The 26,417-nt window shown below is 41.9% G+C and overlaps 1 protein-coding gene across 1 annotated transcript in view; it reads left to right on the top strand.

Annotated features, from left to right (window-relative positions):
• ASAP1 (ArfGAP with SH3 domain, ankyrin repeat and PH domain 1) overlaps nucleotides 1-26,417 on the top strand; it is a 399,491-nt gene that overhangs the window by 284,189 nt on the left and 88,885 nt on the right. Inside the window, 2 exon segments of the mRNA XM_017870527.1 lie at nucleotides 6,119-6,188; nucleotides 25,467-25,554. Coding sequence (XP_017726016.1) covers nucleotides 6,119-6,188; nucleotides 25,467-25,554 — 158 coding nt within the window.

Raw genomic sequence — 26,417 nt, forward strand, 5'->3', positions numbered from 1 at the left:
ATACTCTTGCCATCCCCGCAGCCCCTGCTCTAGGGTGAGCTGTTGCTGCCATCTCTCTTGGAGTATTCAGTAGCCTCCTAACTGGTCTCTTATCACTCATTCTTCTTTTTCTGCAGTTCACCTTCATACAACAGTTCGAGTAGTCTTTTAAAAATCATAAAGCACATGATGTCATTTGCCTGCATAAAACACTCCAGTGGCTTCCCTTTATATATAGCATCTCAACCCTTCCTGTCCCACCTCATCTTGTTCCATTTTCTCCCCTGATCCTGCCACATGAGGCTTCTTTTCTGTTGCTTAAACAAATGATTCTGCTTCACAGTAAGTGCATAAGTAGAATCTTCATTATTCCTTTTAATAGGTTGTCTTTTTGGGGGGAGGGGACAGGGGACAGGATCTTGCTCTGTCTTCCAAGCTGGAGTACAGTGGCACTATCACAGCTCACTGCAGCCTCCCAACTCCTAGGCACAAGTGATTATACCACCTCAGTCTCCTGAATAGCTGGGACTACAGGTACATGCCACCATGCTTGGCTGATTTTTTTTTTTTTTTAATGTAGACAGGGTCCCCCTTTGTTACCCAGGCTGGTCTTGAACTCCTGGCCTCAAGAAATTCTCCCACCTTGGTCCCCCAAAGTGTTGAGATTACAGGCATGACTCACTGTGCCTGGCCTGTTGTCATTGTTTTTTTAAAAGAAAGCTCTTTGTTTTCTGATTACTTGTGGATATGTACTCCTTGGTTTAATCTGAGACATGTACATTTTTTATTGTAATTTGTTTGTTAAAATTATAAATATTTCTCTTCTGAATTTCTGGGGTCATTGACTGTTTTGCTTATTATTCTATTCATGCATTCAACAGAGATATTTTGAGTCCTACTGTATGTCTAGGACTCACTCTTCTAGGCCCTACAAAGATGGAGCATACAGCATTGAACAAAAGAAAATCTGGTCCTGATAGAGCTGACATTCTAAAGAAGAAAAGAGACAAAAAATACTCAATATATGGTAGATCAGATGGTAGTTAGTGCTATGGAGAAAGATCAAGCAAGAGATGCAGGTGGTGTGAGGGATGGCAGTGGTTCTTGCTATCATACAAGTGGTTAGGGAAAACTTTATTGAGTTGATGTTTGAGCAAAGGAAGTGAGAGAAATCTACACAGATACTTGGGAGAAGATGGAGAGTCAAGAGCATGCATCTCATGGTGACAAATACCTGAGAGTTCAGTGTAGCTAGAGTAGTGAGCAAGCCAGGAGGTCATAGGAGTTAAGGTCAGAGGGACAGGGAACCACTCCGTGAGATGAGGAATCATTAGAGGGTTTTGAGCAGAAGAGTGACATAATCCGACATGTTTTAGAAGGTTCTCTCTGACTACCAAGTGAAGCACAGTCATGGAGGGTGAAAGCACAGAAACAAGGAGACCAGTTAGAGGGAGGGCTGCCTCAGAAACTTAGATGGGAGCTGATGGTGAGGCCAGGGGAACCGCAGAAGAGAGGGTAAGAAGTGGTCAATTGTGGATAATGGAGGTAGGGCCAACAGGACTTGCTGATATGGGGTATAGAGAAAGAAAAGCATCCCTAGTACAGCATCTGGCTCATTGTAGAATCAGTTAGCTTAATCCTGCTGTGAAAGTAAAAGGAGAAAAGAAATACCAACTAACAATTCACAGGTTAAAACTGGGCTCTAGAATAGTGACCAAATGCTAGTCCAAACTGCGTGAGATCAAGTGTACATAAATTGTAAATTCCATAGTTTATCTTGCTGAAAAGCCTCAGGCTCAGCTCCTTGTTCTTCCCTGACCATCTGTGGTATAGACATCTCTTGGAAATGTGGTGACCTGTTGTTCTGTCATCAAACGGAAAGTTAATATTGTGTTCCGTTATGAGCAACAGTGTACTATTACATATCTATTGAAGCAAAAGTATAAAAGTCATTTTTTAACACTGCTCACCCGAAATCACAATGTCCTCCTTGAAATTAGAATTGCCTAATTCTAAGTGAAGCGGTTAAAATCTGTATATCCAAGGAAGATCAACAGTCTTTTCGTAAGTGTTGTGTAGTTCAAACCCTAAAGTGTTCAAGTAAATTATCATCTTGAGAGCCCCTGTGTATGCCAACCACATGCCCAAGTACCTGCTCACTTGTCTCGTTTAACACCTTTTACAGAGAGATTAAATAATTTGAGATCAAACAGACAGTAAGTATGAACACCCAAATTTGAACTGGGTCTTCTAACTTAATGCCAGGGTTATCTCCCCTTTGTTTTTCAAAGGGACCACTGCTGCTGTTGATCACTCTAAGGATATGCAAGACATTAACTGGCACAAATTCACCCCCTTGACTTTTGGTCTCTTCCTTCATGTACTCATTCCACACACATATATGAAATACTCTGGTGTATGAGGCAGCCTGCTAGATGCTAGAGGTAAAACATGAATGAGATACAGTCCTCACCCTCACTTTGACTGCAGTCTGTTGGAAAGAGATACAGACAGAGCTGCTGGATCATAGAGTTGGAAAGGAGGTTGGAAGTCAGGTGGTTCCACCTCCTAATAATTGCACAGATAGCAAAGATGAACACTAATAACCAGGAGTTGCTTGTGATTTCTGTGGAAGAGTAAAAAATTGAAATGCTTATACATGAAAACAGACTCATTTGCAAACAATAACCACTGATATGTCCTGTGATTTTTCTCTGAAGTATTATTTGCATTAGTAATTTTTGACCCTAGCTTTGGAATGCTCTTTATTACTTAAAGAATTATTACACAATTTGAAAACAATTTAAAATTTTAAAAAATAATTTTTAAAAACTTTATGGACCAGAGGCAATTATTGAGAGGCAAAGGAGCAATTGCTTTATTATATTTTCTCATTATATGTACGAAGGTGGGCATTATTGTCTTCGTAATACAGAAAAAGAAAGTGAGTCTCCAAGAGGTCAAATAACATGAGCAAAGTCACACAGCTAGAGATCGTGCTGAGATCAAAGCTCAAGTGATCTGGCATCAAAGTTGAAACTATCTGTTTATACGAGACCATTTTCTAGTAGAATTTTCTTTTCTGGAATTGTAAGATTCTAGCATGGCGTAATCAGTAATTGTGTGTGGCACTGTCTGTGAGCACCAGATGGCAAGAGTTCTTGGTATGTCCATTCAGGAGCTATGCAGACTGGAGCATTTGTAAAGCTTTCAGTATAGAGCGGGGAAGATCACAGTAATTCAGTCTAGTCCATGGAAGTCTTGGGAATAGAAGCTATCAAAATGTTCACAAAGATCAGGTGCTGGCTGGGCGCGGTGGCTCATGCCTATGATCACAACGCTTTAGGAGGCCAAGAGAGGTGGATCACTTGAGCCCACCAGCCTGGGCGACATGGCAAAACCCTCTCTCTACAAAATTTAGCCAGGCGTAGTGCACATGCCTGTAGACCCAGCTACTCAGGAGGCCGAGGTGGGAGGATCGCTTGAGCCTAGGAGGTCAAGGCTACAGTGAGCCATGATCACACCACTGCACTCTAGCCCGGGTTACAAAGTGACACCCTGTCTCTCACGCACAAAAAAAGATCAGGCAATACTGCTCTCAGCTGTGCCAGGAGATATCTCAAGATTGTTCGCCTTCCTCTGGCAATCTGAAAGTTCCTCAGTCACAATCTCTGTCAACCCAGAATAATGCTTCTGTGTTACTTTCCTTGACTTTATTAGCAGCACAAGAGAAGGGTTTGTGTGTGTGTGTGTGTGTGTGTGTGTGTGTGTGTGTGTGTGTGTGTATTGTGCTTCCATAATATACATGTGTAAGTAAAACTAATGAGTAAAGACTTAATAAAATGGATAAACTGAGGCTTTAAACTATTCCTGAAGGTTGAATAGTTTGATTGTTGAATTGAGTGTTTGATATTTAGGATGACACTGGTTTTGGCTTGAGTGTGTACAGGGATGCCTCACCTATGTTAGCAGGCTCTTGTGAGAGTAAGACGGATGCAAAACTCCTTGCAGAGAGTTAGTCACGTTAACCAAATGTGGCTCTGATTAGTTGAGAGGTGCTACCTCTAATCAGACATTTCCTTGGTCAGTACTTCTAGAAGAAAGTATGTGAGTTAGCTCTAATTTGAGGATGGTTTATCAATTAGTAGTTAAATTACCTCCTGAGCAAGGCTAGCATTTTGAATACAGTATGTTCAATTTGCATTTGGTTAGATGGTGTCAAATTCCTGCTTCCCTCTGTGAAGCATGCTTTAGAACAAACTGTGCTTCTAGTAGTTAAATACACAATATTATTTGTGTTTAGAGATGGTTTTTAATTTGTGCTGTGGCAGCTTTCTTAGAGGACTAATTTAAGAAGGAAAAGAAAAATACAAGATGATACTGTTTTAAATGCCTGGGAAAGCTACAGTAGTCTCCTGATGTCATTTGTTTCCACGGCAACAGAAGGCCTTCAAAACTTTCTTCCAGCCTAGGGAATCACTGTTCCCTGCCCATTTCTTCTTATCTGATGGGAGTAGTCTCAACTAGTGCATTTGCACCTACCTGCACTCACGCAGATCTGCCACACCTGCAGTCTTTTGCCTGTGCCTGGAGCTTCACACACACACAACTCTTCCAAGTTTGAATTAGTTCTCTTCGGCTTTTTTTATCCTTCAATATCATCAAATCACATTTTTCAAAATGTATATCACTTGTAACTATTTGGGAATGGTTTGGTCACCATTTACTTCCCTATGCAAATCATGAACAGTTTTTGCTCGGGGCTCTGAGGCACTATTCTGTCTCTGGAAGATGCCTAAAAGGGTGGTGTATGAGTTACCAAAAATGATGATGATGCATTCTTGAGCCCTGGCTAAGCTCATCCTGTACATCCTGAGGCAGTTCACCCCTCGCTCCTTGCATGGCAGACTTTTTGAGTTACTTTAATTTTAATTTTTATTTTTTGTAGATATAGGATCTCCCTATGTTGCCCGGGCTGGTCTTCAACTTCTGGGCTGAAGCAGTCCTCCCGCCTTAGCCTCCCAGAGTGCTGGGATTACGGGCATGAGTCACTGTGCCCAGCCACTTTCTTAATTTTTAAAAATCAATTATTAATAACAGAAGTAATCAATTGAACATTCTTATGAAAGATTCACAGATATGGTTGAAAACTACTTATTAACACCACCCCTAACAGGTTTGGGTCTCCTTCCTAGAGAGGAGTTATTATGATATCAGTGTAGTACCTGTAATTCATTTATTGAGTCTCCTGCGGTTAGATTATTATTGTTTCTATTTCCCATTTTTACTGTCCAAAGCAGTGCTACGGCCGGTCATGGTGGCTCACACCTGTAATTTCAGCACCCTGGGAAGGCAAGGAGGTCAGATCACTTGAGCCCAGGAGTTTGAGACCATTCTGGGCAACACGGCAAAACTTTGTCTCTACAAAAAAATATAAAAATTAGCCAGGCATGGTGGGGTGTGCTTGTGGTCCCAGGTACTCTGGAGGTTGAAGTGGGAGGATCAGATGAGCCTGGGAGGTCAAGGCTGCAGTGAGCTGTGATTGTGCCACCACTGTACTCTAGTCTCCAGAGCAAGAACCTGTCTCAAAAAATATGTATATATATATATGTATTTAAAAAGCAGCGCTGGCCGGGCGCAGTGGCTCGCACCTGAAATCCCAGCACTTTGGGAGGCCAAGGCTGGTGGATCACAAGGTCAGGAGTTCAAGACCAGCCTGGCCAAGATGGTGAAACTCCATCTCTACTACCAGTACAAAACTTAGCCAGGCACAGTGCCAGGAGTCTGTAATCCCAGCTACTCGGGAAGCTGAGGTAGGAGAATCGCTTGAACCCGGGAGACGAGGTTGCAGTGAGCCAAGATCATGCCACTGCACCATTCTAGCTTGGGCGACAGAGCAAGACTCCGTCTCAAAAAAAATTTAAAAAGCAGTGCTGTAATGAGCATCCTTGTACATGGCTACCTGTATGAATTACCTTCCACCTGGGGTAATAAAAGGCAACCAGGATTTTGTTTTGGGAGTTGGATTTTTTGGTTTGGGGAAGTTATTTTGTAATTATTATTATGTATCATACTGTATCCTTGCATGTCCCAGAGTGAATCAGATACTATATCTAGTTGTGTTTGACTTCCTCCTTAGGATCCGGAAAGTATGGCAGAGGAGGAAGTGTTCTGTCAAGAATGGGATTCTGACTATCTCACATGCCACAGTAAGTATGTTTCTTAATTTACCCTGCCCATTGTTAGGTTTTCTGGCCTCGTAGGCCAGAAAGCAAACATGATTATGTACTCAGTAGTAAAAATTTGCGCAAATATATTTATGCATTTGGGTCAGATCTTTGCCGATAATCCTTTACCAAAAAAAAAGGTTTTGTCTTGCCCTGTGGTGGTCGGCATCATTCTTTGGCACCACTAGACACTTGTATTTTTGCTCTCTCAAAATGAATAAGGTATTTTGGTTTTGTAATCTTATCTTTTGGGAAGTATTGATTGTTCTGAAAAACCTAGGTTTTGAATTATAAAGATGACAGAGGCTGTTCTTTGCATGTAAAAATAATGTAGGAAACATAACAGTAGATGTAAAACCTTGGTGGTAGTCAAAGAAGCACACAGTAAGTTTTGCCCTTTTTAAACCAACAGAAAACTCTTTTCAATTCTTAAAAATGCAGAGATTGTAGTGGAAAATGTACCAAGCGAGAATGGAAATGGCAAAGTATATGCCGATACTTTTTTAATGTGCTTGCTGTGTAACCCAATAATCTCAGTTTCGATTTTAAAAACTCATTAAATTACAGTATGCTGTGCCAAGTGATGTCCTTGGGGCACTGCTCAATGAATTGCCAACAGAATAGTGGAAATGAGAGAAGAGTATTATGTTGACAATTTTGTATGACTTACAGCTGACTTTAGATATCTATCAGGCGGGAAAGGAAGTACCACTTACCTTCATAAACTTTATTTCACTTAATCCTCCTGACAGCCCATGTGGTATGATAACCTTCATTTTACAGATGAAGAAACTGAAGCACAAAGACCAACTATAATTTGGCTAGTAACTCACAGAGCTGGAAGTTCAAACTCGGGTGTCTGCCTGACATTAGTCCTTGTGGCCCTTCTGTCTCTTCCTGCAGAACCCGTCATCTTACTACACTGTAAACGCCCCCTTGGGCACCTACCTAGTCCTGTTCTTTCTGTCTTCAGCCTCTCACACAAAACTTGACATACAGAAGCTCTTAGTACACACTTGTGGCCCAGTCCTTTGTGGTAAATGACTGCCCACATCTTAAAGATTGTTGTCCTTTATGAAACTTGAGCAGCTGGATCATCTCTGTCCCTTGCCCCTCACAGCACACTTTCAGTGATTCTTGGGAGGAATTCCTCAGAGGTCTTCAGTTACCCTCAAACAGCCCAGCTGAGATTTTTAGCTGTCATGCCAGTTGTGTCCGGCTACCCATCTGATCTCAGAAATCCTGTTCACAGACTTGGATCTGTCTGTAATTATGATTGAGGCTGTCTAACAGTGATTCATTTCTTCAGCAATCTTTTTTTTTTTTTTGAGATGGAGTCTTGCTCTTTCACCCAGGCTGGAGTGCAGTGGCACAATCTTGGCTCACTGCAACCTCCATCTCCCGGGTTCAAGCTATTCTCCTGCCTCAGCCTCCTGAGTAGCTGGGACTACAGGTGCCCACCACCACACCTGGCTAATTTTTGTATTTTTAGTAGAGACAGGGTTTCATCATATTGGCCAGGCTGGTCTCAAATTCCTGACCTTGTGATCTGCCCGCTTCGGCCTTGCAAAGTGCTGAGATTACAGGCGTGAGCCACCACACCCAGCCCTTCTTCAGCAATCTTTTGTTAAGCTTCCATTCTGCCATGTTCTGGCGTAGGCATCAAAGATGCATGGATGAAAAATTAGATAATTTTTACTTTCTTATATTTAATTCCATACACAGTCACCTGTGTATACCAGAGTGAACATTTCTGATCCTTTGGCTGTGTAGATGGTGAGTTTTTAGTCAGTTACCATCGTTTTGTTTTGTTTTGTTTTGTTTAAGACAGGGTCTGGCTCTGTCACCCAGGCTGGAGTGCAGTAGCAATGATCTTGGCTTACTGCAACCTCTGCATCCTGGGCCCAAGCCATCCTCCCATCTCAGCCTCCTAAGCATCTGGGAATACAGGCACACTTCACCACGCCCAGCTAATTTTGGTATTTTTTTGTGGAGGCAGGGGTTTTGCTGTGTTGCCCAGGCTGGTCTCGAACTCCTGGGCTTAAGTGATCCACCCACCTCAGCCTCCCAAAGTGCTGGGATTACAGGCATGAGCCACTGCACCTGGCCAGAGTTACCATGTTTACCCTAACTCTCTACCTTCTGCTGCACAGCTCTCCCCTTGGATTTGTCAGGCTGTAACAGTTCTCACTAGGCATTTTGAGAAGTTATGTAATGGCTTTATCATGTTGTATCTGTTTGCTTTTCTTAGGAATCTGCTGTGGGAGGCAGTGCAGAGTGATGGGAGATCATATAGTTGATGAAGTGAATCAGTGGCACTGCTTAGTAGTTATATGACCTTGGGAAATTTGCTAAAAATAAAATAAGTTCCCTTTCCCCTCCTGTTTTTATTCCTGCCAAAACACGTTGTGGCCAAACCAACTGTTTATATGCATTCTTAAGGCTCGAATTAACAGTAAGTCTCACATCACCCACATTGTTTAGTGGCTAAGATAATGGGCTATGGCATCTGTCTGATTTGAGTCTGAATGCCAACTTTGCCATTTACTTTGTGACCTTGAGAAAAATATTTAACGCATAAAGATTATATGAGAATTCAGTGAGATGACATGCCATGTGTGGCCATTCTGTTAACAGTTATTAGTGCTATTACTGTTAGTTTATTGGATGTTGCTGACAATACTGAAATCTGTTGACAAGCAGACCCTCCTGCTACAAACATCAGCACTCTCCTGCCCCCAGAGCAGCCTGGAGGGAAATGGCTTACTCTCCTAACTTCTGATTCTCTCCTGCTGTTTTTGCTATTCTATTCCCCACTTTTCATTGGCTTTGGCCCAGACCTTTTTTGCTGCCAGTTACATCACTCATAATCACATTGCTGCTCCCACAAAAAGGTCTCTAGCCAGTTTTAGCTGGCTTTTCCTGACTCTGCAAACACCATTGATTAGAATTAGGTTGAAAATCAAGGCCAGCAGTTTTCTGAGAAAACATAAAGGGCTTCTTTGAAAAGTGGGGAGAAGAGCCTTTGTTGTCAGAAAACTTGAGGTGTTTGGGACACATGAAAATTCTTTGGTTTGAAGGCCCTCATCAATGTCACCTTTGCAAATTGTTCTTATCAAAGTGATTCAGGAGAGGGCCAAGTACTCATTTAGATTAATGGTGCAGGGTTTGTTGGCTTGGCCACCCAAGCAAGGTCTGCACCAGAGGTGATTCATCTCCCCAGCTTACTATTCTAAGGAGAAATACATTTCTGTGTACACCTGAAAAATTGGCAGCCCATTCTTAGAAGATTCATTCATAAATTCTTTGCTTTTCATGTATCTGTTAAGACATAAGTTTTTTTTACTGACTATTCAAAGTAATGCAGCACTGTGGGAACCAAATTCAGTGTGAATCTCTGAATTTGCTATAACAGTAGTAATATTAATGATAGCAGCTTCCAACTATGAACTATCTAGTATGTTCTAAATGTAGTATAAGATGCTTTCATTTCAAAATACCAGTTCCACCAAATCTTTGGCAAACATTTCACTTAGCCTCAGACCAGGCCCGGTGGCTCATGCTCAATTTGGAAGGCTGAGACAGGTGGATCACTTGAGCCCAGGAGTTCAAGACCAGCCTGGGCAACATGGTGAAACCCCATATCTACAAAAAAAAAAAAAAAAAGGCAAAAATTAGCTGGGCATGATGGTGTACACCTGTAGTTCCAGCTACTTGGGAGGCTCTGAAGTGGGAGGATTGCTTGAACCTGGGAGACAGAGGCCACAGTGAGCCAAGATTGCGCCACTGCACTCCAACCTGGGCGACAGAGCCAAGCCCTGTCTCAAGAAAAAAAATTTTTAGTCAGCCTCAAAACTTAAGTATAAAGCTTATATGAAGCCACTAAACTATTTTAATTTCTATAATTTTGAATTATTTGCTTTTTCTAACTAAAAGCATTATAATATAAATACCATAAAACAAATTACACCAGAACGTATAGGAATTATAGTTGACATATTTATTGTGGTAATCTTGAAAAATGAATTTCAAAATATAAGCAGCTATGTTCTTCAAAACCCTACTCCCTGAATTTATTAACCACAGTGTCACATTCTTTTAAATAATGGGTTGTAAAAGAAAGAGAACTACCATTTGTGGAGCACTTAAAATGCACCCTGCACTTCATCTTCAAGATGGCCCTACAAGATAGGCATCACTGTCTTCATTTCTCACCATGCTGGAAGTTCCTAGGAGGCAGGGACCTCATCTTACTTAGCTTTGAATTTTCAATACCTAACACATTGCCTGACGTGTACTTAGTGCTCAGTGAATACTTTTCTAATGAGACTGCATTTTATAGTTGAAGCTTAGAGAGGTTAAGTCTCACGCTCAGGGTCATGAAGTTTGTAAATAGCTGAACCAGTTTTCCAGGCTTAAAGCCTAAACTCTTTCTTCTGTATCATAGGGTTTTTTTCCTCAGATGCCAGATTGTTGTTAGGTCTTTGAAAGTTTCATGAAGAACAGTTCTTTGCAGTGGAACTCCTTACCTTGGCCTTACCTTGATACTCCTTGAATTAGTCAGGGGTCTTAGGGTAGAGAAGGCTGTAAGGGATTCCAGGAAGGGAGGAGGAGGAGTACTAGTCATGAAGATAATGCAAGTATTCTAAGAATTTATATTTGAATCCAAAACTGCCTGAATAATATATTACGTCTTTCAGATGTCTTCAGATGCCCTTATGATTAACACTTACAGCAATTATTAAATTTATAGTCACTTTTTTCTCAATCAGCCAACACCAACAGTATTTTTAATAGCCCACAGAAGTTCATTAAGGTCTGGTGTTTTACTCAAAAGGGTTGGAAATCCAGCTGGCCTCTTTAGATGTTCCACCTCTTAGGTGGATAATGTGTGTGTGTCCACCTGCTTGATGGGCTGATCATTTTAAACAGAGGCAGAGTCAGACCACATCCTTTTGAGTCCATCTGCAGTAAATGCCCATTCAGCATCTTATTGTATATGCCTTTTATGAAGCTACTTAACTCATACTACTCATTTGTAAAACAGAATAACTGTACCTGTCTTCCGTGTTGTGAGAATTAAATAAGATGATGCATTTAAAACTTTGTAGAACCTGGACCTCAATAAGTGTTTCTTAAACTTAGCTGTTGTCATCTCAGTGAGCTGAGGTAGGGTTACAGCATCTGAAACCCTGGAGCCAGACTGCCTAGACTTGAATTTCAACTGTGACACTGAATCTCTAGTGAGGATTTTCTGTCTAAATAAAATGGGGCTATTAATAAGGCCTAATTCATAAGTGATTGTAAAGATTAAATGAGTTTATTGATTGTAAATAATTAGAACAGAATGTAGGGCAGAATTAGTGCTCAACAAATGTCAGCTATTATTATTACTACTCTAATGTATAACTATTTCCATTTTAAACTGGTTTATTGGAATTCTTTTTTTTTTTTTTTTTTTTTTTTTTTAAGACAGCATTCCCTTTGTTGCCCAGGCTGGAGTGCGGTGGCACCATCTTGGCTCACTGGGCTCAAGCAATTCTCATGTCACAGCCTCCTGAGTAGCTGGGACTACAGACATGTGCCGCTCACAGCCAGCTAATTTTTTAGCACCATGTTGGCCAGGCTGGTCTGGAATTCCTGACTTCAAGTGATCCGCCCACCTCAGCTTCCCAAAGTTCTGGGATTACAGACGTGAGCTGCTGCACCTGGCCGTTGGAATTCTTTTGTATTGCTATTTTCATTACTGCTCAGTGTACTTTACAGAGCCCATTTGGGGTACCTCTTCTCTCATAGAAATTTAATTTCTGCCTGTTAGGGATTAACAGCAGCTCTGTCACCTTCCATGGCATTTCACTAAAGCAAGAATTGGATGTGTCTCTTATCCCTTTCCTTTGGATCTTTGGATCTAAAGTCTGTTGTTTTATTGCCCTATCCAGAGCCCTGAAGATAACAGTCAGCTGCCAGGGCTTTAAAAGAAGCACTGAAAGCACATACAGGAAACAGGAAGAGACCTGCAAAATGGATTGCTCTCTTCTTTGCAATGTATTCAGTAACCTTGTTTCTGTGCCTGACCTTCGGAGCTCTCCTGGGCTGTCCTCTGATTCCGCATCTTTACCCTCATTGTCACTGAAAAGAGAATGAGAATATTTTTCTTCCCTCCAGCAGATTAGAAAACAGCACTGTCAGGTGTAAAAGGGCGAACTTTGGAACCACTTAAACCCAGGCTCAAACCCCTGAAAAAAACTGTAGGACCTTGGATAAGTTACTTAAGCCTTTGGAGCCTTGTTTTTCCTCAGATATAAAATGGGCATAATTTACCCATAACTTTTTTTTTTTTTCCTTTGCGACGGAGTCTCACTCTGTCACCCAGGCTAGAGTGCAGTGGTGCAATCTCGGCTCACTGAAAGCTCCACCTCCCAGGTTCACGTCATCCTCCTTTCTCAGCCTCCCAAGTAGTTGGGAATACAGGCGCCCACCACCACGCCCGGCTAATTTTTTGTATTTTTAGTAGAGTTGGGGTTTCACTATGTTAGCCAGGATGGTCTCAATCTTCTGACATCATGATCCGCCCACTTCGGCCTCCCAAAGTGCTGGGATTACAGTTGTGAGCCACCACGTCCTGCCCATTGAAATTTTTTTATTCCTTTCTAGGCTAGGTACTATTGAAGCAGTGATGAATTAGTGGCCCCTGCCCTCCTGGAGCTTGGAATAAACAAAGGATAAGTCCCATAAAAGAAGTGAGCAGAAGGTTGTAATGGAAAACAAAGCAGCTACTTTAGTGTCGTCAGGGAAGGCTTTTCTGATAGTTTAGCATAAAGCTAGGCAAGGAGCAACCCCACTAGAGGGAGGAGAATGGGCCAAAATCATGAGACTGGACAGTATGTTCGTGGAACCTAAGAGAAGTGAATAAGGGTGGAAATGATAGCACTTTTCATACCCTCTGTGAAGAGTTCAGAGGTTCAAATAAGACACTCTTTGAAAGCTGTTGATACGTACATATTCTGGATACCAGAATTCACAAACATCCCTTCGCCTTTTTAAACAAAAGACCAGATGTTAACTTTCCTGAACAAAATTCAAAATACATCTGCAAGTGGGGCATGGTTGTGTGCACCTGTAGTCCAAGGTACTTGGGAGACTGAGGCCAGTGGGTCACTTGAGGCTAGGAATTCAAGGCTGCAGTGTGTGATGATTGCACCTGTGAATAGCCACTGCGCTCCAGCCTGGACAAAATAGCAGGACCGTGTCTCTAATAAAAGGAGTGCAACCGCAGGTCCAAGGGCACTGGTGTTGAACCTTCTCCACAGCCATGTTCCCTGGCAAAAGAAATGTAGTTGTTCTAGTATAGAAAATGTTATTTGGACATATGACATAAGCTGCGCTGTTTCCAGAACTAAGGGTCACTGTGGAATATCTTTGTCTTCCACATTGCAAATGCAGAACCTGAAGATAAAAGTTTACTAGAGGGCTTCCCAAGTTCAAGTTCTATAAAATATAAGTTTAGAAATCTATCTGCTGAAGTCTTACAGGTTGTTCTTCGAAATAATACATGCAGCAGATATGTTTACTCTATTTGAATCCTGGTGGAGGTTCTTCTTTTCACTATTCGAGTCACAAGATTACATATTAGAAGCATCAGTATATAGTTGATTGCAAATGAAAACTCTCATCACTTGCATCTGAATGAACCACTGCAGGTGTTTGGTGGGGGCTGCAGTTGGCCAAATGAATCCAGTGATTCTCATCCCTGACGGTACATTGGAATTACCTGGTTCCACCCTCAGAGATTTCGATTTAACTGATCTAGAGATGAAGCCCAAGTATTGCTAACCGGGTAACTTCAACTTCAGCCAAAGAGAGACTCTCTGAGTCCTTCCACCATTGTTTGCTACTGTTAAAATATAGAGAGGCTAGAATGGAGGTGTGTTACTCAGAAATCTGAAGCCAGTGATAGTGATATTTGTCAACTTTGTGAACTGGATTGTGGATGTCAGAACTTAAGCCAGTTTGAAGTCAGTTCTCACCACCTCTTTCTTTCTTCTAGTTCAGTACCCTTTTAATAAGTGAAACAATAAAGTCAGAGCAGTGGGCAGGTCTAAGCTGCTTTCAAAGCCAGTCTCCGTATTTTAAGTGCCCAGTTACTGAGTTCTTTCACCTGTCTTCTGTGTGCCTGGAGTCCCTCTGTTTGCATGCTCTGTGTCTTCACATTCACCAGGGTTGTGTGCCCTAGACTCCTCTTCTCCTCCTCACGCTGCCTATTGCCCATGCCCATTCAGTTTACTTCCATAGAGCTTCCACCTTAAACAGGATCTGATGTTCTTTTTGAACCTTAGTGACTTATTGGGAAACTCTCCCAGAGATTATTGCATTTTAACAAGGAATACTGCCTTAATCTAAAGGGAAAATTATAGTAATAGAATTTTATGTATCAGTTACGGGGACACCATCAGAGGAGATATTCTGGGAATAATTAGTAATTATAAAGATAGTTGTCTGGGTACAGCGGCTCACACCTGTAATCCCAGCAACACTTTGGGAGTCTGAGGCAGGAGGATCACTTGAGTCCAGGAGTTTGAGACCAGCCTGGGCATTGTAGCAAGACCTTGTCTCTACAAAAAAAAAAGGCTGGATGTGGTGGCACATGCCTGTAATCCCAGCTACTCAGGAGGCTGAGGCAGGAGGATTGAAAATGGGAGGTCGAGGCAGCAGTGATCCATGATTATGCCATTGCACTTAGCCTGGGTGACAGAGCAAGACCCTGTCTCAAAAGAAAGTAGGTGACATTTATTGAACACTCATTACATGCTAGTCACTTTAATATGTTTTCTTTTTTAACTTTCATAACACCTTTACAAGGAAGTAGCTGTTAATCTCCTTTTTTAAGAGGAGGAAGCCTGAAAGTCACATTAAGTGCTAGAGCCAGATATGAACCCAAGAAGGTAAAGTCCAGAGCCTTTTCTGCCTCCCATTTGGAAGTGGAGCACCAGACATTTGTCAAGCATTGCCTAGTTCATTATCACAGCAGAGCTGGCATTGTTTTCCCTCATCGTGGTGAGACAGCATCAGACTCAGAAGAGCCAGGATACTTGCTCATGGCAGTATTAATGTGTGCCTGGGCCTAGACTCAAACCCAGATCTGATTGCCTCCAAAATCAGACTTCTCCCTCCACTCTACCATGGACCTTAAAGTATGAATAAATTGCTTTTCCAAATTAACAGAGTATTGCATTGCCTCCAAACTGGAAAAAACCTCGGTTCCCAGCATGCGGCTCCTTTAAAGCCAGGTGTTTTATAGCAGTTTCTCATTTGGGCTTCAGCAGACAGCAAGCAATGCACTTTTGATTTTTAAGTCTGGCAAATCCTCTGGAATAGCAAGGGTGTCGTGGTGCTGATACTGCCTAGGATTTGAGGGCCTGCCAAATAAATCTCTCTGGCTTTCATGTTGAACAGAGATTAGTAGAAACTCCTTCAAGGAACGTGTTCCATAAATGAAGAAGGGAGGACAAAATTGAAGAATTAAAATATAGAAGAGGTTACAGATCAAAACCACAGGACTCACAGCTTGTGAGGATTGAGGTTTTTAAACCTTGCCTTGGAGGTCTGACACAGTGTGTGTCATTTTGCATGCTTCCAGTGTGACTCTAATTCTAGTAGACAAGTGAGTAGAATAAAACTTCATTAATTTAGAGCCCAGAAATTTATAAAGTGTGACCATTTGGTTGCGGTATATGCTGTTGGTTCTCAGCATATATGAAGGTATATGTTAAGGGGTAAAAAGTTTTTTTTTTTTTACTTTTACTAAGGGGTAAAAAGGCTTTTTTAAAGTCTTGATTTACAAATTTGAATCTATGAAACCAAGGAACCTGCAGTTTGACATCAGCTGTCTTGTTACCTCCTGCCCACATTCCTAATATAATGAAATAATAGATGCTTTTTCTCTCCTTTTCTTTATAATAGAAAAGACGGAGTCGTCGTCTCCGCGCTCCAGACAGGGCCATCTCTCTCCCCTCAGGTTTATGCATTCTCCTGCCTCAGCCCTCCTGAGTAGCCTGGACTACAGGCGCCCGCACCTCGCCCAGCCTAGGTTTTTTTTTTTTTTTTTTTTTTTTGTATTTTTGGTAGAGACGGGGTTCACCAGTGTTAGCCAGGATGGTCCTCGATTCCTGACCTCGGATCCGCCTGTCTCGGCCTCCCCAAAGTGCTGGGATTACAGGCTTGAGCCACCGTGCCCGGCCAATAATAGATTTCTTAAAAATGTTTTAGGCCAGGTACATTGGCTCTCACCTATAATCACAGCACTTTGGGAGTCTGAGGCTTGAGCCCAGGACTTTGAGACCAGCCTGGGCTACATGGCAAAACCCCATCTCTACAGAAAAAAAAAAAAAAACACAAAACTTAGCCAGGTGTGGTGGTGCATGCCTGTTGTACCAGCTCCTTGGGAGGCTGAGGCCGGAGGATCACTGAAGCCCAGGAGGCAGAGGTTGCAATGAGCCGAGATCACACCACCGTACCCACTCTGGGTGACAGAGTGAGACCCCATCTCAAAAAAAAAAAAAAAAAGTTTTACTTTGACCTAATGTTCTGTTGTTAATAGCTGTGACCTTAAGGCAGAGTTAACCTTTTGGTGCCTTATTTTCCTCATCTCTCAAATAGTAATAATAGTGGTACTTAGTTGTAGGGTGGTTATGAGCATTAAGTGAGCAAGTATATGTAAAACACATGGCATGGAGCCCGGCATGAGTAAATGCTGTGTTCTCATCAACATGATGATGCCCTTGCTTTAAAGACTGCCCTTTCTGTGTGAGGCTAATAAAAGCCTCAAACACATTTTGTCTCAGCCATTCACGAGGTCATGAGTTCAAGAACAGCCTGACCAACGTGTTGAAACCCCATCTCTAGTAAAAATACAAAAAAGTAGCCGGATGTGGTGACACGTGCCTGTAATCCCAGCTACTCGAGAGGCTGAGACAGGAGAATCACTTGAACCCAGGAGGTGAAGGTTGCAGTGAGCCAAGATCACGCCACTGCACTCCAGCCTGGGCAACAGGGCAACAGAGTGAGACTCCGTAAAAAAAAAAAAAAACAACAACAACAAAATCCATAACTCAGATGTTTTACTGTCAAATTAATGCATTGTATACAAATATTCCAAAGGTTTTTGTTTTGTGTACCCTTGTTGGAAAACATGACATAAAGTGGCCACTGTAGTTAAATAGGAAATGTGAATTTAAAAATTCTTCCTGTACTGGCCCAAACTCTGTATACTATCAAATAGTAGGTACTCAGCACGTATTTGCAGAAATGTCTGCGTGGATGACTAGCGCATTCATTGGATGCAGTAACAACAGCCCTGCGTCTTAGCAGGAGCCCCAGTAAGCTCTTTTTTTCTATTTGCGTTGTAGCATTGATTGTTTAATGTTGATTTGAGTGGAACACCCTCTCAAAAGTAAGGTAACAGATTCCTTGCTGCAAGAAAAGACATTTTCTTGGAGATCTCCATTTTCAAATATTTCTTTATCACATATACATGCCAACTGGAAATGAGTCCCTTTATTAAAATGGTTGGGAGATACAGTGATAAATGTTTGACAAAAAAATTAATAAAATAACGGTTGGGAGGGTTAAGGGAATTCAGTCATCCACTCTAGAATGAATTACTTCAGTTAGATAATCGCTACTTATCTTCTTCGCTGTCTGAAGGATCATGCAAGGGATGTAAGAGCTTTAGTTGTGACCACAGCGTAGTAAGTTTGGAGTTTGGAACGTGCATCTGGAGGGAAAATGAGGGAACTGGCCATTTAAGGGCAATAAGAACCAGAAAAGGCAAAACCGTAAAGCCATATTTTGACTGACTTTGTAAGTTTTCCAAGGGCTTGTCTTGACTGGGAAACAGTGTGATAAGTGAGAAGAGATTTGTTCAGAATTCAGCTTTGGCATTTACTTTTTGTAAAACATAGGTTAGTTTACTTCACCTTCCTGATCCTTGGTTACCTCATTTATGAAATGGGTTTGGGAACAGTACCTAACTCACAGAGTCATTGCAAAAATTAAATAATAGAATTCATATAATGTACCTAGCAGTTTAGGAGCTCAGTTTTTTAAAAAACTGTTACCTTTTATCTGTCTGGAAGGTCAAAAGCCAATAGTCTTGATTGCTAAAATTCTGGAGATAAGATCTCTCTGCAGTGGTAAGTGTTCAGCAGGTGCCTTAATTTCTTGCCAGGGGGTTGTTGTGGTTATTGATCGTATGCCAAAAATGTATGTCCCTGTAGGGCACAGTAGGTGTCTAACTAAATATTTATTGAATGAAAACTTTGAAATAACTGTAATGGTCTGAGCAGCTCTGCTTTCAGGCACTAGCATAGGAAGTGAAGAGAGCTTTGTCATTTTTACCTCTTTCCACTCGTCAGCCTCATCCTGGATGGGTCAGGCCTATTTTCCAAGTACTTAATTATGTTCACTTCTTGTTTGTAAAGCAGAGCAATTCAGTAAGATGATGGGAGGAAATAATTTCATTTCTGGGTACTAATTCCAGTAGCAGCTGTTTTCTGCTAACTGAGAAATATGCCTGTGTTAACAGCTTTACACTTCCAGCAACAACACTGGAACCATGGTGCACACTAAGCTGTCTAAAGACAAATGTGCGGTGTTTATTTTCTTTTAGGAAACACAGAAACATTAATTAGAATTAATGCATTCTGTTTCTGCATGCATTTCTACTTACACGTTTGATGATTTTCCTAGCTGAACATCCACTTTCTATTATGTCAAAGGGATATCTTCATCACTTCTCTTCATGAAATGTACCCAGAGCTTTCCTGGTTGAAACATTTTCAAAATCAAAACTTGAATAGGTTTTCCTTTTGTCTGAGGGTGTGTGGGGAGGGGGTGTAAAATGAAGACATCGGTGTATATTGTTAATTGGGAAAAACAGTTTACAAAACAGTATATACAAGTTGAACCAACATATGTCAAAAAAAAAAAAAAAAAGACACACACATCTTGGTAAAATTAAGGTATTAACAGTGATTATTGCTGCATGTAAAAGTGAGATTAACAACTAATGTTTGGTTTCTTCTTTGTACTATCTCTGTCTCATTTTCTTCTATGAATGTGTTTTATTTTAATGAGAAGTAAAACCTATAAAAGGATAAGCCTCAGAGTTTGAAGGAACAGAGTTGTAGAATTGTCAGTTTTGAAAAGTGTCATAACTATATTTAGAGAAGCTCTTGTAGCTTTTGACAGAGATGCTGCTCAAGAGAGCCTTCAGGAACAATGTGTTCCTCCCTTCACTCACCGTTCAAGTTCCTGGACTGAGTAATTCACATACTAGGTAAAGGTTACTTGTGGAATGATACATTAAAAGTCTCCTTTTCTAGCTGTCTTAAGCCTCTGGCCACCAGCACCACTACTGTACATAGCTCTAATTCAGGCCCTCCTCATTTCGTTGCTTATCTTCCTTATTCTCTCAGCCTCTCTCTGCCTCCTCTACCTCTCCCACCACCATCCCCGTGAAATACAGGTCTAACTGGTCACTCCACTTTCTCCAGTAGATTGCCGGAGTCGTGAATGGGAATATGAGTTTTTTAGTGTCACATGCAGAGTCTCCCTTCCTGTGTGCTCAGTGTCACCTCCTGCAGCTTGTCCCCTCCTAGGCCCCAGACCTTTGGACCTGCTCCTCACGCTTCCCAGTTTGTCCGTGTTCCCTCCTCCAAGTCCTCTCTGAAGGTTAAGGCTGCCTGTGTGGAACCTTGCCTACCTCTTTGGTGCACACTCTTGAACTCAGGTCCCTGGGCTCCCTGGGCCCCATATGCGGTCAGGTCTGTTTCCGCAGATGCCTAATGTCGTGGACTGTGTGTTTTTCAGATGTGTTTGGAATGTGGTAGAGGCTTAATAAATATATGATGAATGAGTAAGTAGGAATTTCAAAGTGGCTTCTAAAATTTCTCTTTTCCCCAATTATGAAAGTAAATACTTAGAGGAGAATCATATAACCAAGAAGATATTAAAATAGAAATTAATCTTTGGAGCTTTTGCTTCATTGACTTCTAACCGTTACTGTTATCAGGAGAAAATGTTCTTGTGTGCTGGGCATCCAGCTGTTACTCCCCAAGCTATATCAGATTACTTTCTTTCCAGGCTGGACTGCAGAGTGAACGCAAAAGAGGAGTAGTGGGGGCTCTGACCCATCCAAACCATTTCCTCACCGGGAGAGCTTAGGAATGTTACTTAACCTCTCTGCGCCTTCATTTCTTCACTTAGTAAAAGAAACTAAAGACTTCCCTCACAGGTAGTACATGAGATAGCATATGACATAAGATGCCTGGAATGTAGTCATTAAAATAGTAAATATTTATTGAGGGCTGGGCACAGTGGTACATGGCTATAATCTCAGCACTTTGAGAGGCCGAGGCAGGAGGATCACTTGAGGCCAGGAGTTTAAGACCAGTTAAAGCAAGACCCCATCTCTACAAAAATTTAAAAAATTAGGCATGGTGAGGCAGTCCTGTAGTCCCAGCTACTTGGGAGGCTGAGGCAGGAAGATGCCTTGAGCCCAGGAGTTCAAGGCTGCAGTGAGCCATGATTGTACCACTGCATTCCAGCCTGGGCAACAGAGTGAGATCCTGTCTCTTAAAAATACGTATTTTTTAAATTAGCCTCATGTGGTGGCGTGCACTTATAGTACCGGTTACTAGGAAGGCCAAGGTAGGACAATAACTTGAACCTGGGAGGTCAAGGCTGCCATGAGCCGTGGTCTTGCTAGTACCTGATGTGTGCCAAACACATTTTAATGAGAAAAACGTGTGTGTCCTTAGTGAGAAGGAAGATAAGAAGCAAATAAGGAGCGATAAGAGCCAGAAAGAAAATACAGCAGGGTGTACAAGAATGGAACATTATGGGGAGGTGGTCAGGCCAGGTACCGCCCGCTCTAAGGAGGTGCTGATTGATGAGAGTCCTGCAGGGAGTGAGCAGGGAGCTCTCCGAGGGCCTGCAGGCGAGTGTGAGCAGCAGGAGGGACCAGTGCCCCTCCTCAGCCAAAGGAACAACTCAGAGTGACAGGAGCTGAGTGCGAGAAGGGGCCTGCATTTGGTGCCTGGAGGTCATGGCGCAGATGTGTGTTTATTCTGAGCAGGATGGGAATCAACAGCAAGGACTCAGTAGATACATAGACATTTCCAGAGTTTCTCTTCTGTTTTGTTTTCTTTTTTCTCTGCTGTACTTAAATTATATGAAAGCATTTCCTAAACTGTTCCACTGTGGTGTAAAGTAAATCATTTAGTTTTACTTTTAGTCTGCTGAAATCCCAAGAAAGATTATACACCATCTCTAATCAATATACCTATAAATTAGTACTGAATGTCAAGAAAATGCTTTGAAATTTTGGAAAGTTATACAAACATGTGAAGTTACAATTACTACTTTAGTGATTTCTGTGCTTCAAATGCCTTGGTTTTTGGACTTCTGTGGAGCATACCATTCCCCTCTGGTATTCATGGACCAGTCAGCACTGGGTATGTCAGCTGCTTAGTCAAAACTTATGTGTACTTGGCTCCTCAAAGTCACGTTTGGGATGATGGCCATTTGTCACGTGCCTCACTGGCAGCTTAGTTTGGAGAAGAACACTATGTGTAGGCAAGATGTGCCTGTGTCAAATGTGGTTCATGTTAACGTAGCAAAAGTCAGTCTAGTAGATTTGACAAACTTCTAAGAGAATAAACATCATACGTCATCACCATTGAAGTTGTGGGTCAATCATGGAATGACTTAAACGGTATAAATTACTTATCAGCAAAATACTTTGAAATAGTCTGTGCTTAGAAATGAGAGGTAAGGAGGGTGGGACTAGGGAAAGGAGCAGAAAAGATAACTATTGGGTACTTGGCCTAATACCTGGGTGATAAAATAATATGTACAACAAACCCCTGTGTTTACCTACATAATAAACATTCACAGGTACCCCAAACCTGAAAGTTTTTTTTTTTTTTTTAAAGAAAGAAAGAAATGAGAGCTGAGACCTGAGGCCAGCATGGTGCCTCATGCCCGTAATCCCAGCTGAGGCAGACAGATCACTTGAGCTCAGGAGTTTAAGAGCAGCCTAGGCAACTTGGAGAGAGACTGTATCCACAAAAAAAAACCAAAAAAAAAAAAAAAAAAGGTGTGATGTTGTGCATCCATAGTCCCAGCTACTTGGGAGGCTGAGGTGGGAGGATCGCTTGAGGCTAGGAGGTTGAGACTGCAGTGATCAATGATCACCCCACTGCACTGTAGCCTGGCCGACAAAGCGAGACCCTATCTCAATAAAAACAAAAAGGAGAAAGGAAAAGAAAGAAATGAGAGGTAAATGGTGCTGTTTAACTTGCCTGAATGCAGTTAATACTCAGCTGAGTGTATGGTTTTTTGGTTTTGGTTTTGTTTTAAGATTTATATCTACTCTTGGTTGTATCTGTTGGTAAGATTGTTCAGAAACACCGCAGAAACCTAGATTTTGGAAGAATTAAAAAATAAAGTTAACCTTCTGTCGCGTTCAAATGTGAATAGTGTCTAAAATTACTAAATTTTTTTTTTTTTTTTTTTTTTTTTTTGAGACAGAGTCTTGTTCTGTAGCCTTGTTGCCCAGGCTGGAGTGCAATGGCGTGACTTTGGCTTACTACACCTCCACCTTTCAGGCTCAAGTGATCCTCCTGCCTCAGCCTTCTGAGTAGCTGGGATTATAGGCATGCACCGTCATGCTTAGCTAAGTTTTGTATTTTTAGTAGAGATGGGGTTTCGCCACGTTGGCCAGGCTGGTCTCAAACCCCAGGTCTCAAGTGATCTGCCTGCCTCAGCCTCCCAAAGTGCTAGGAGTACAGGCACAAGCCACCACGCCTGATCAGCTTAAAAATTATTACATTTTTCAAAGGCAGTCCTTCCCTACTTAAGAAACCTGAAACCTCTTATTATGCATAATCAACTTAAGCTTGGGAAGTTCTTCCTTATGTCTGGCCCAAATCATCTTCTACAGTTGGAGTGCATTTCTTTTCATCTGAGCTAATGGAAAACAGCTGCCCAACCTTCCCAATAACAACCTGCATGTACTTGAAGATGGTCATTAAGTCACCCTGTAGCTTTCCCTCCTCTGTACTAAGTAACGTCTCTAACTCACCTTCAGAGTTTCCATTTTCCACTCTTTTAATCATCTCTTCATCTCCCCAAGCTTTTCTGCATCCTTCTTTGAATGTGGTTTCCAAATTGGAACATAATAACATAGCAAGAGTTGTCCTCACCATTAACTGGGTCGCTGCCTTTTCAGGTGGTCATATGCCATTGTCATTTATATGAGAAACTCAGTAATTTTATCAACATCCAAAAAGATGAGATGTAGAACTAACAGTTCTTTTTACAGTGAGCTAAGCCTGCTTTGTGGCTGCAGATTCTGATTTTGGAGTCTGAGGCCTTTAGCAACCCAAAACTCAGTAGTTTTCTCTTTTTAGAGATGGAGTTTTGCTCTTGTTGCCCAGGCTGGAGTGCAGTGGCGCTCTGTTGCTCACTGTAACCTCCACCTCCCAAGTTCAAGCGATGCTCCTGCCTCAGCCTCCCGAGTAGCTGGGATTACAGGTGCCCACCACCACGCCAGGCTAATTTTGTATTTTTAGTAGAGACAGGGTTTCTCCATGTTGGTCAGGCTGGTCTCAAACTCCCGACCTCAGGTGATCTGCCCACCTCAGCCTTTCAAAGTGCTGGGATTACAGGCATGAGCCACCTCGTCCGGCTCTTCAGCTGTTTTCTAAGAAAAATTTGCAGGCCCACAAGCTCCTGCCTCCGCTTCTAGGTTTGGTGACATGTTCTGGAGTATAAGAATCTTCCCAAGCACTGTTTCCTCTTAGGCAAAGTTCTCTTGTACTTGACTTCTGGTTCCATTTCTAAATCAAAGGTACATGCATTGAACACGGAATCCCCTGGGGTCTCTTACTTCCTCCCCCAAAGCAGTTTGCTTTGGAACAGATAGATATGTGACAAAGGGCATTGTTTTCTATGTCTAATCTCATTGAAATCATAGAGGGAGAAAGATCTTGAAAAATGGTCCAGCGAACACAGGAAGATAAATAGAAATTGTTTAATGCCTGTTATTTAGGAGAGGTAGCAGTGTGTCATTGAAGTTGTCTTGTTTGTATGCCATCTCTGTTGTTTCAGGCTTACCGATGTGACTTGTCTCTAACTCCCTCCCCCTCTCTTTTCCCTAAAAATTTGAATTCCTCACCTGGAGATGCTCCTGGTACTAGGATTTTCAGAACCACAGCGCTCAATTGAAACAGAGACATAGATCCAACTAAAGAGTTTCATTGCTTATTTCTCCAGGCTTCTCGTGCTCGAGCACAGCCCAGGCCAGGCACTCAAACATTTCATTCCTTGGTCAGCTTCTGCAGGAAGGAGGGATCCTAGTATCACCCACTGTCCGGCATGTGACCTTGGACATGGGCGGTCAGGAGAGTGTTTTGACCAGTGTGAATATGTGGTGAGATTCCTAAGTTAGCATGACTATCTAGATACTGTAGGGTCTGTTTTATATGTGTGACCAAGAGATTTGCTGATAAGTTATATGAAATCCTTATCAAATTTTCTCTCTCTCCAGATATTGGGGTTCATTAAGCATTGCCTCACAGGTAGTAATTGTCATTGTACTTCTGAGAGAAGTAATGTAAATTTTGCATCACAACCAAAATTTGTTGAATCTGTGGATACCTGGGAGATCAATTTGGGGATGATTGATTACTGGGGTCATTTTGAATGAATAAATGAAATATAGTTCAGCTACGTTTCGCAGTAAGATACAGCATTAAAAGTGCCAACTGTTGGTGCTTAGGTATGTGTAGGTTCCAGAAAGGTGCATTTCCGTGGACCATGCCCCCTGTTCATTGGAAGTGAGGTGGATTATTTTTTATTCTCTTCTGAAAAATCACCAGGATATTTATGCACAGTTTAAAGACATTTAGTAGGACACCTAATTTTTTTCCATCTTTAATGAGATTCAGAATTCAAGTGGGATAAATAAAACTGTACTAAACTTACAGCTTATATTTGAGGGCAGAAACCTACAGATCTGTTGTCTTCTTGCAGCAAACTTGTAACAATGCTCAGATGTCTGTTTCTTCATTGCTGAAAATGTATTTTTGTATCACTGAGCAGGCCTTTTGAACTGCATACCTGCCCTGCAGGGCACTGAACCTGCAGATGAGAGTGGAGCTGTATATAACTTCTCCATTTTCTCTTTTTCTCCAGTCTAATAGGCAACCAGCTAAGTTGAACCTTCTCACCTGCCAAGTAAAACCTAATGCCGAAGACAAAAAATCTTTTGACCTAATATCACGTAAGTCCTTTTTCTCTCTCTGAGTTGGTTATTGTGGCCTCTGACACCTACACATTTCCATTCTCCAGGTCAGCAGCTTTCCAAGCGGGACTCCTCAGAGTTGGCATTGGAACAGTTTCTTGTTATTCCTGCATGTGCTGCTCTAGAAAGATGCCCCGGGTCTCTTAATTTCCACTGAGCCCACCTGCAATTGACAAGGCATAGCAGTGTCAGATCTGACCAGCAATAGAATAGATTCTAGGATTTGTACATTGAACTAGACCAATGCTTGACTGTGAGTACACAGCTTTATCCCCTTGGAGAGATGTTTCCAAGTGTATTCCCATTTTCTGTCTTAGATCTACTGAATTATAGTTGTTGGTATAAGGCCCAGACATAGTTTAAAAAAAAAAAAAAAGCTGCTAGGTGATTGAGGTGATTATAATGTGTACGTGTGGTTAAGAAGCACAGATATAGACTTGGGAATGCAGATGTGCCATTATATCTGTACAGCATATTTGCCCAGAGTTATATCCCTGCAAAATCTAACTCTTAAAGGAAAAATCATTTACTTGCTTCCAAGCAGAAGTGCCTTCAACCTCCATGAATTGATGGCACTGCACCCTGTCACCCTTCTACTTCATGGTTCAGAGTTTACTATTCTCCTGTGATGAGAGAGTGTAATGAGCTACCCACCCTACAGCCGGTTATAGCCTGTGCCCTCACAGTGTGTAAAGAGTTGGGGGGAGATGTTCCTCTAGGCCGGCTACCTGTGCTTGTACTGGTTCCCATGGGTATGTTTACCGACCCACACTGTAGCTGAGAGGAGACCTCTTTGTAAAGAGAGGATGACAGTGCCAATGAAATGACTCTCATGAATATCC

Source organism: Rhinopithecus bieti, unplaced genomic scaffold, assembly GCF_001698545.2.
Source record: "Rhinopithecus bieti isolate Rb0 unplaced genomic scaffold, ASM169854v2 scaffold_54, whole genome shotgun sequence".
NCBI lineage: Eukaryota > Metazoa > Chordata > Mammalia > Primates > Cercopithecidae > Rhinopithecus > Rhinopithecus bieti.